At 39.2% G+C, this 10880-nt stretch overlaps 1 protein-coding gene across 1 annotated transcript; it reads left to right on the top strand.

Annotated features, from left to right (window-relative positions):
- The first annotated feature begins 715 nt into the window (after nucleotides 1-715).
- On the top strand, nucleotides 716-10311 carry atg9a (ATG9 autophagy related 9 homolog A). The gene is made up of 20 exons (XM_080869991.1): nucleotides 716-889; nucleotides 1175-1230; nucleotides 2056-2207; nucleotides 2336-2379; nucleotides 2485-2549; nucleotides 2706-2855; nucleotides 3448-3589; nucleotides 3706-3846; nucleotides 3961-4081; nucleotides 4207-4382; nucleotides 4481-4603; nucleotides 4865-5052; nucleotides 5717-5870; nucleotides 6831-7010; nucleotides 7127-7339; nucleotides 7454-7677; nucleotides 7779-7896; nucleotides 7987-8257; nucleotides 8658-8803; nucleotides 8898-10311. The coding sequence occupies exons 3-20, from the start codon at nucleotides 2105-2107 to the stop codon at nucleotides 8904-8906; spliced, it is 2568 nt and encodes an 855-aa protein (XP_080726117.1). The 5' UTR covers nucleotides 716-889; nucleotides 1175-1230; nucleotides 2056-2104; the 3' UTR covers nucleotides 8907-10311.
- Nucleotides 10312-10880: the final 569 nt, after the last annotated feature.

Below are 10880 nucleotides of genomic sequence, written 5' to 3'. Positions count from 1 at the left end.
ATGTCATAACTTCTGAATTAATGCTAAAAAATAATTTAAGAAAATAAGAGTCAGAATCTGCTTGACTAACAAAGTTAGAAAACCTTGCACTGATTTGCTCTCAGTCATATTATTATTGCTAAAAATGGAAATTCATACGGAAACCCGAATTATGGCTTTCATTTTTGAAGATACCTTAAACGTTTCTCTATAGTAAAACTGCATGCAGCTAAAACCAGGGGGCAGCTTTATGTATTTCTTTATCAGGTTATGAGGATCAAATCACACTCTGACCACAACCTGCTAACATTAACTCCAAGGAAAGGTAGAATTGTCTTAAACGAACTGCTGCTAAGTAGTGATTTTGTTTATTATTACTAATTTTGATTGACATTTAATGACAGTTGTTCTAATACATTTGTTAACCATTGATTGGGTTTCATTTATGTACGTGTATTGTTTTTCTGCACAAACACATACATATGGGCACTGTATATTTTTATGTATTAAATTTTATTGTATAGAATATACAATTGAAAGAATAAATGAAAAAAAACATCACAGCATGACTCTACTTTAAACGGCCAGACGGTGGTAGTAATCAGCCATTTAATTAGAGCACGTTGACTACATGGTGAATCGTTTAGATAGGCCGTGTCAGTATGAGCCCGCCTCTAGGGAAATCCGATTGGAAGACGTTATGCCATGAGAGAACTCCGTTTCTTATTGGACAAGATACCCTTCACTCCGCGGTGATGGACTCCAGACGGCTAGCTGTTTCGAAAATGAAACTGGCTTACCTCTGACTTTGATAGGTAAAGACGAGAAAACGAAAATAAAACGCTTCTTTAAAAAATTTCAGGCGATTCACTCTTGCGGCCGGACACAGCGGAGGCTCAAGACACAAACGGTAAGGATAAGATGATGCGAGAGACGGGGGGACATTTTTTTGGGAGTCAGGCCTTTGCTGTCAAACCACGACAACAACAACACCTGATTCGCTTCTCCTATTTTAGCTTCAAGCTAATTACGGTTTACTTACAAGCGAGTGTAAACATGTTCAGACGTGTTTGTTGACCCCCTCTGACGAAATACTGCTTAATTCTCTGTCCAAGCGGTTTGTTGTGGTTTTAGATAAGACAAGCAGGAGAAAGGCTCACAGAAAACTGCTCCTCCTTTTTTTTCTTTTTTACAGCGGGATATGTTCAGCAAATACCATACCAGTTCGGGGCGTGTTGTACTGGAATGGAGGTATGTATATTTCGTATTTCCTGTCATAGATATGTCTATATTTTTTTCTTGGTGTATTTTTAGGGGCCTCTTATAAGCTACCTATAAGCAAAGCATTACACCACAATGTGTTGTTTATCGTGTGATAAGCCACAGCTTACATGTAAAATAAGTCTTTCTTACGTCATGAGGAGTGTTGGTCTTCTTTTCATGTAATTTTTGTGGGGTTTTCTGGGGGCTTTGGGCGTTGGTGTCACGGCTGTAACACAATAGTCAGACCAAAGCTTGAAGGACTGTGTTTTTGTTTGGTTTTACTTGGTCATTCGGGTATATTTATTACTTTGTGTCGCATTCAGACATTCTAAAATTGTTGCTGGTATCTAATGCATAAAGATATTGCCCTATCTGCTCTATGGACATATTTTATATATGCACTTTAGGCCAACTTTTATCTGCTTCCAACATGTATCATGTAAACAGAGTGCATTTTGACCAGTAGACCTAGTTTTGAAGTAAGTACCTACATTCATCTTCTGTCTGTGATCCTGACCTTTGGCCTTCCTTCCGAAGGGTCAGCAAAAATGGCATTTATCTGTACAGTCAATAATGAATAAACCAATAAAGAGTTATACTTGAGGTTAATTCTGGTGGACTTTGTGGATGTTGTAACCTGTATAGCGTGTTTTCTATAATGTATGGGTCTCAAATTTAGTTGATCTTTAACCAAGATATGAGGTGTGGTCGTACATATGCAGTGATATTTATGCAGAAAATGAAACTTAGCAGTGAAACCTGGTCACGTTCTTTAAAATTTAGAGCCATAACTCTCTCCCCTCCTTTCTACAGTCTGTAGCAGCAAGTTTGACAACTCGGTGAGACTGAAGCTGCTGTCGGTATGGCGCACTTTGACACAGAATACCAGCGCCTGGAGGCATCATACAGCGACTCTCCCCCGGGAGAGGAGAACCTGTTGATGCATGTGCCTGAAGGAGTTAAATGTATGATACACATGCACAAATCACAAACAAATATAAGACTTTTTCAAAAACGCATGCCCCTTTTGTCTTATATTCACAGTGATGCCTCAGAATAACAATGTCACTAACTGGAAACAACTCTTTTGCAGCTCAATGGCACCACATAGAAAACCTGGACCTGTTTTTCCAGAGAATATCCTTTGAAATAATTTTGGCACATTTCTTGCTCACCACATTCTGAATTGCGCTGCACTTTCTTACCGCAGATGGATTTAGGATATTCCTTAACACTTATTACGTCTATAATCTGCATCAAAAGAATGGATTCACTTGTATGCTGCTCGGAGAGATCTTTGAGCTGGTGTATGTATTCTCTCCATCACAAGTTGTATTTTTCAGCAAATTTAACATTAACTTTTATCTGTAGAGTATACTGTGTCTTATGTCTGTCTTCATATTTTCTATTTCTCCCTGTCTTTCTTCTTTACCTGGCACCGCTCGCTTTCTTTCTCTATGCAGTCAGCTGCTGTTTGTGGTTGGCTTTACAGTGTTCCTTGCTAACTGTGTGGATTATGACGTCCTCTTTGCCAACAAGTTTGTAAATCACACCGATTCATCTAAAGTCACCTTGCCAGATGCATTCCTCCCAGTGGATGTCTGCAGTGCAAGGTGAGTCTAAGACTCTGTATTTGTTAAAATGTCCTTATGGTGTCTTTTGCATAGACAGTGCTCCAGCTGTAGTTCAAAACAATAATAATATTTACCGTATGCTGTGCTTGGTGGAGCCCCTTAGTTTATTGACTGCCTTAAACTACACATTTTAGTCCTTCTATCTTTGAGACAGCTTTTTCTGATTGGTTGCAACACCTCAAACAGAAGATTTAACAGCAGGTGGGTGGGGCATCTATACTTACAGCCATGGCTTTGTGTGGCTGAGATGACCATATCAAGGACATCTGCCCTAAATGATGTCATACAGAGACTAGATTAAAATAGAATATCTGACATCAAGCTTTTAGAGCAGTCTGAGGTTTATGTTTACATGCTGATGTTTTGACCATTTTAGATATGAGAATCCAGACAGAAAATGAGGAAAACATAAAAGGTCCACTTTAAGTCTACCTTAAATCTTCACTATATTATCTTCAGAAAATATTGTAAAATAAAGCCTCCAGTTTTCTTTATTTTTCTGATAAATATGACATTTTGTTGAAGCACTGCTTCAATACTGGTAAATAATAACATGTCTTTTGGTCTACAGAATCCGAAACAATGCATTTGTGATCTTTGTGCTGATAATCTCCGGGGTGTTTTGGCTACATCGGCTCTTTAAATTCATCTACAATGTGTGCTGTTATTGGGAGATCCGATCCTTCTACATCAACGCCCTTAAAATGACCATGGTGAGTTTTTTGTGGGACAGTTTGTCCTGTTGACATTAGAAACCCCTAATAATGTCTGTTATTTTTGCCAAGAATAAAGCCCAATTCCTAAGCTTTATAGTGCTTTTGTGCTTCAGTCAGAGCTCCCCTATGCAACGTGGCAGGAGGTTCAGGCCAGGATTGTTGAGATCCAGAAGGAACATCAGATCTGCATCCATAAAAAGGAGCTGACAGAGCTGGACATTTACCACCGCATCCTCCGCTTTAAGAATTACATGGTTTGTATATTTGCAGTGAAATGTTATTAAAGATTTTGGTGGATGAACACCTCCTTTCAGACATAACAAAATGATGTAACCTCAAACCAAACCTTTCTTCCTGTACTTCTCTAGGTTGCCATGGTGAATAAATCACTCCTTCCTGTGCGATTTCGACTTCCTGTACTTGGGGAGTACGTGTTTTATACTCGGGGTCTCAAATACAACTTTGAGCTCATCTTCTTTTGGGGACCAGGTCTGTCATCAGTTATGCATGTGTGCTTTTGTATACGAGTTATATCCTGTGTAAGTAATTGATCTGTTTATGAGAAGAAACCTTTATTTAAACTCTGCTGATTTTGATTGTTTTCATTCCTGCAGGCTCCCTGTTTGAGAACGAGTGGAGCCTGAAACAGGAGTATAAGAGGGGAGGGAACAGGCTTGAGCTTGCAGACAGGCTAGCCTCTCGTATCCTGTGGATCGGCATTGCAAATCTGCTGCTGTGTCCAGTCATTCTTGTGTGGCAGATCCTTTATGCCTTTTTCAGTTATACTGAGGTAAATGGTTTACATATGAATTAACTAAGCCATTTCCTTTTGCATTTAATAGTGACGACAGTGCTTTGTTTTGTTTTTTTATCTGTGTTTGTATGTAGGTGATCAAGCGAGAGCCTGGCTCTCTGGGGGCGAGATGCTGGTCTCTGTATGGTCGATGTTATCTGCGTCATTTCAATGAGCTGGACCACGAGCTCATGTCACGCCTCAGCAAAGGCTACAAGGTCAGTGCACCAACTCATCTCCTGCACATCTTTGATGCTCATACCTACCTTCTTATTTTGTAAAAGCTATGATTATAAAGGCTAATCCGTAAATCTGGCAAATCTGTAAATATATGAGACCAATTGGGATTTTTCCTGTAGATAAGAGCAAGGAAAAAGATTTTTCTGGTGCTTCTCATTCATTGCCTGTAGAGTTAATAATCAACCCCATTTCCTCCTCCTTTCTTCCTCTTCTTTGTACTCTGTTCCTGTTTCATTCAGGCTGCATCCAAGTATATGAACTGTTTCCTTTCACCACTGCTCACAGTGGTTGCCAAAAATGTGGCATTTTTTGCCGGGTCTCTTTTGGCCGTTCTCATCGCCCTGACCATCTATGATGAGGACGTTCTTGCAGTGGAGCATGTGCTCTCATCAATCACACTCCTTGGAGTGTGTATCACAATCTGCAGGTAAGGACTGATGGTGAAATAATTTAATGGGAAGTCTGAATAAGATAAAAACCTAAATTTAAATGTGTTCAGTGGAGAAGAAAAGTAAAATAAAGGGTAGAAAGCAGAATAGCAAGAAACCGCTAATCAGTCCAGCTGTGTAAAACTAATTGAAACTTTATAAATCTATAAAATACTAACAATATTGTAAATTAAATTGCATACATCTGCTACAAACTAAGACTATAGGACCCAAATCTCATCATGTAGAATATCAACCATTAACCCCGAGCCATTTCTTTATTGCCCTTTTAAAGCTACTCATAGTTGTAATCCCTTTAATGCTCTTTTGCATCTCGTTCTTCTTCCTACTTATGCAAGGAAGATGGATTCCTTGCCTTAAGCAGCTTCTGGCTCTTTTACATCTGAATTCCAAAAGTTAATTTGACACAGTTAATTATTTTGCGCTTTCAGCCATCCAAAACACTGAAAAAAAACTATGCATATGTGTAATTTATTATGAATGAAATTAATAATTTTTTAAAAATATCCACTTTTACTTTACTTAAACAGTTCATTCTTGTCTAATATGCATCTGTTTTCCAAAGCTTTGTGTCATCATACATATCTCAGTAAATGTGGAAAAAAAAGACCGTCTCCACCACTTGTCTTTCTTTCTCTACAGGTCATTTATTCCTGATAAACATATGGTGTTCTGCCCTGAGCAGCTGTTGCGGGTCATTCTGGCTCATATCCACTACATGCCTGATCACTGGCAAGGCAATGCACACAGATACGAGACCCGAGACCAGTTCTCCCAGCTGTTCCAGTACAAAGCAGTGAGTACAGAAACTTAACTATGAATAAACCTTTCTAAATGCATTTATTTTTTCAAATTATACACTGAACATGTCATTACCTGAAAACTGACTGAAGGACAATTAATGGAAGCCAATCATTGTTTTTAAAAAAAAAAACAAATTATGTACACATGTTCTGCTCCTGCTTACTTCTGCCATGCTCTGCATGCTTTTTCCAGCCATTCTTTTGTAGATTTGCTGGTGTGTTTGGGAACTATGGCCTGTTGCAAGGGACGAGCTTTAGCTTGAAACCTCATATTTGACGCTAGAATACTTTGGAATACAGAAACATTCAGGCGCTCACGCTTGCTTATGATCAATCAAGTGCATTTGATTAGCAGCACTTGGCCGCCGCTTACCCTTTTAAGTGATATGGAAGCAATAAGGGAGCACATAGGTATTCATACACTCCTCCTGCATTTTGGCTTCGTTTATGTTAAAGAAATAATGACATGGTGTAATATCCCGTGTTTTTGTAGCTCATCTAAAGTTACCTCATTTTAAGACTTGCTGAGGCCCAGATTATTTTTATTACTTCCTGATATGTAAAATCTTAGAACTGAGAGAAGGTGCACTTTCTTTTTACCATGAAAGGCTTCTGAAGATTTTCTGCTATTTAGCTGTTAATTACCAGAGACTATGGCCTGAATACACACACCACCCACCGCTAATAGTGAGCTTCACAATCACTGTCATTTGCATTCATGTCTCGTAGGGATTGGAAAATTAGCAGATTCTAGCTATTGACTGTGGGGGTCTTTAGTCCCATGCTGAGGAGCATATTATCACTGCTTGTTAGAAGTAATTTACTCTTCCCTTGAAGATTTTTAGTGCTGAAAGCAACGTTGAAGTTTAAATTTGAATGTGTTCAAAAAGAATAAATTTAGCATAACACTTTCCTCGTTTTCAGTGTGCAGTTTACGCTTTGTTTTCCTCCAGGTGTTTATTCTAGAGGAGCTGTTAAGTCCAGTGGTGACTCCCATCATCCTCATCTTCTGTCTAAGGAGAAAGTCTTTGGAGATCATTGACTTCTTCAGAAACTTCACTGTGGAGGTGGTTGGGGTGGGAGACACCTGCTCCTTTGCTCAGATGGACATTAGGCAGCATGGACACCCTGCGGTGAGAGACTGTCACAACGCAGCCAATTTTATGACTAAATATGTAGATGTAAACACAAAGTGTTTATGTATAAACTATGTGGTGTTATTGATTGATAATTAATCCTCCCTTTGTAGTGGATGTCAGAGGGGAAGACAGAGGCATCTATCTATCAGCAGGCAGAGGATGGGAAGACGGAGTTATCGCTGATGCACTTTGCCATCACTAACCCCCAGTGGCAGCCTCCTCGAGAGACCACACACTTTATCAGCCAGTTGAAAGAAAGAGTTCACAGAGAAGCCACAGGGGCTCCTTCAGACACACATCCAATGTCTCTGTCAGAGTCTGAGGTAGGCTGATGAACTACCATGCATACCCAAGTATGAAAGTGGTGATTAATTAATGTAATTACATTTTCACTGGTAAAAATTTATTTTCTCTGTTGTCTTTTCTTTCTTTTTTAGCCACGGAGTCTCATTGCAAACCTCTTGACAGGTCCCTCCACACTGGCCTCAGTTCATTTTGACCGGGATATTTCTTTAGCAAATCATGCAGCAGCTGGCATAAACGATGGGGGGTCCGCCTTACGCTCTCTTTCACCAATTAGCAGCAGCCTCCACTTGAGAGGCAGCTTAAGTGCAGCTCACAGGGCTGCTGGCCATACTAGCAGAACAATGGCAGGCTCAGGGTAGGAAAGATACTCTTTCAGTTATACTAAACTCATGTTCTCCTTCTCTTTGCCATTTCCTTGTGTCCAATTTTCTCCACATTTGTTCTCTCCTCCGGTAGGACCGATGCTCGAACTGTGAGCTCAGGCAGCAGCGCATGGGAAGGTCAGCTTACAAGTTTGGTCCTATCAGAGTATGCCTCCACTGAGATGAGCATCCATGCACTTTATATGCATGAGGTATGTGCGTGCATAACAGAGGTATTATGAATATTTCACAGATCTCATCCATCTTTATCCATCCTCATCTTTCTCGCTTTTATTCCGAAGCTCCATAAACAGCAGTCTCGTGGCGAGATGTCCCGCCATACCTGGCACAGACAGGAGAGCGATGAAAGCAGCGACAGCATCCCAGATGAAGTAAGGAGCGAACCCATTCCCCATTCAAGAAATTTCCCTCGATCGCACACTTTCCCCACCACAGTTCCCAGTCCTAGTGCCATTCCCACTTCAGCTTCAGCCACCAGCAGCACCGCTCTGGGCCAGGAGAGGCCAACAGCACAGAGCAGCAGTCAGAGACACCACAGTGGACCTACAACTGGTATCTATGTTTTTGGTTGCTTGGTATTCTTTTTAATGTTATTAATTTTAAGGTTATTATAATAAATCTTTACTTTTGCAGTAGCATTATTACAATGAATGGAAATATAAATTAATAAACTTTAAGAAAATGTGTTCATTTTAGGAAGAGGTGTGGGAGCTGTGTCAGGACTAATGTGAAAATTTGCCTGCAGTGGAAATACTGTAATTCTTCAGTTCTACTTATAAACTGTATATAAAAGATAGATGTAGAGTCTGGAATTGAAAAGAAAGCTGATGCAAAGTGCTTTAAACCTGCATCCTTTCAAAAGGCCATAAGGAAGCGACTCAAAAAAGAAGCCAGTTGTGGAGAAGTCACAGAAGTGTGTTAAATCTTGACTACCTGTCTGTTTGTTTTGAAGACCCGTTTGGTACAGGGGTAAAGATAGTGAGGTCAGCACGTGTGCCAATGGGGGGATGGGCAGAGGATGGTCAAACAGCGCAACGACACCATGAACCACTACCAGAGGAGAGTTTAGAGGATGAAATGCCTCCTCACATACACAAGGTGAATGCTCTTTCTTTCTGTGTGTGCTATTGAATGTTAATTTGTCTGTATTCACTGCAAGTAAATGAATATTTTGTTCTTTCGCTCACTTTAGGTTACATAATCAAGCCATGTGAATACCTGCATCTGCCCTTCTATAGAGCCCACAACATTGATCCTCATCCAGACCCTTTTCCAGGACTGAACATCTGATCTGACATAATGCAAAAGCAGTAAAACCATCTGAACAGGTTTAGATAGTTATTGCCTTTGGTCATTCGAATACTTTGTGACTTTGCGACATCAATGATATATTTAACAGGCATTTGGAGTAAACATGTTTATCAGAAGAGGACCTTCAGGATCAAGTTATTTCTAATAGCCACTGTGCACATCAGATTACACTACACATATTTAACATCACGTGGGATGAAAGTGCGTATGCTGTGGAGACACAGTGCTTGTGAACACCAAGCACTGCTGGAAAGTAAATAGTTTGCCCAAACCAGACCACAGCAGTCCGGACTGTGCTGTCGACCACTTTTGCAAACATGATAACATGAAATAAAGAAAATGAAGAATGTCTCCATAACAATGAAATGTGTTTAGACAGATGCTGTTAAAAACAGAGACTTTCATTGTGTATATTTGTTCTTGTACTGATAGCAGCAGGGTGTGGATTATACCATATACTCTGCATTTCAGCTTGCATTTTGCCTCTTGGAAAAAAGTATGAAGATCTCAACTCTTATAAAATTCACATAATATTTTTCATATCATCTTTTAATTTAACCCTTTTCTGCATTAATTGCTTTACAAGAGATTTTTCTAAAAATGTCCCAAAGCCCAGGAATCTGGATGCATTTGCACAAATTGATGTTTGTTTAAAAAATGAATTGTACTGATTTGAGTTCTGCATGCAAACATGCACTGTGTTATCAGGTTATTTCACAGCAGCCCAGGGGAATATTGAATCCATTTTGATGTGTTTGCAGACACTTTAAAATCTGATGTCACCCATTTTTCCCCCCATTTAAATATTTGTCAACAGACTTATAGACTAATAGTTCAGTAGTAAAACAAGGCTGTCAAGGCATGTAATATTGACTTCTGCCATACTAAAATCTCCCAAAGTGCATGGACATCACATATTCATCCTTCTGGAAAGTTCAAACTTGATGGCACAGCAAGAAACTCTACCATATCCAGTCAGAGCATGGAAGCACTCTGTTCCCCATGTCAATAAGCCAGGTCTTTACACTGGGAATGATGCACTTTAATAAGTTGCTAATGCAGAGTGTCACTTAACTTGGATTGTTTTGCATCTGTATATTTTCGTACACATATTGTTAAATTATTTTTATTTTTCAAAGGGATGTGCCAAGGTGATGATGAAGTACTGTCGATGGAGACTGAAGTGATTAATGTTAATTTGAAGGTGATTAGCGTTTTTGTTGGTTTATATTATAAATCTTGTAAAATACCAATTTGTACAGCTGAAAATTCGTCTATTAAAACGATGCAATGAGTTTGTGTGTGCAGTGAAAAACAAACTACAAACATGATACTGGTGTCAAGCCAGCCTCCAATTCAAGACTTGCAGTCAAGCCAGCCTCCAGTTTGTTTTACGTTCCCTGTGTATTCAAAGTATTACGGGAATGGATGTGGAAACCGGATTTCAAAATAAAAGCCAACTTCGAGTGAATTAACAGATATGTTAAGAACATAATAACATATAATTTAGGCTTTTTTTTTTTTTTTACAAACTCTAATGTTAGATCTATATGACACAGCCTTGTACCCTAATTGTGCCCTGTCACTATCAAGGCCATCTTATTTTGGATTTCAAAGTAAAAGCCCTGTGAATCTTCATTTTTTAACTACTCTTTCAATGACTTAATAATGCTCTTAAAAGCAAAAGTCGTATTTCCAAATACTATTTGAACTTTATATCAACACTTTCCAACCACAGTCTTTTTACAGTGATACCATATCAATATCAAGTCAGTCTGATTTTGCCTTTCATAGTAATGGCCCTTTGAAATTGTCCATAATTGACTTAATCTTCTAACGATTCAAAATGCTCTAAAATGAAAAA

This window comes from Rhamphochromis sp. 'chilingali' (genome assembly GCF_963969265.1).
Source record: "Rhamphochromis sp. 'chilingali' genome assembly, chromosome: 21".
Classification (NCBI taxonomy): domain Eukaryota; kingdom Metazoa; phylum Chordata; class Actinopteri; order Cichliformes; family Cichlidae; genus Rhamphochromis; species Rhamphochromis sp. 'chilingali'.
This window is presented reverse-complemented; position numbering and strand designations above follow the sequence as displayed.

What these genes read in the sequence shown, in the direction of transcription:
- atg9a (XM_080869991.1), top strand. Translation starts at nt 2,105, where the DNA reads ATGGCGCACTTTGACACAGAATACCAGCGCCTGGAGGCATCATACAGC. An exon ending in TGGACCTGTTTTTCCAGAGA is followed by an intron (nt 2,380 to 2,484) that starts ATATCCTTTGAA and finishes AACACTTATTAC; the next exon opens with GTCTATAATCTGCATCAAAA. An exon ending in AGCTGTTCCAGTACAAAGCA is followed by an intron (nt 5,871 to 6,830) that starts GTGAGTACAGAA and finishes GTTTTCCTCCAG; the next exon opens with GTGTTTATTCTAGAGGAGCT.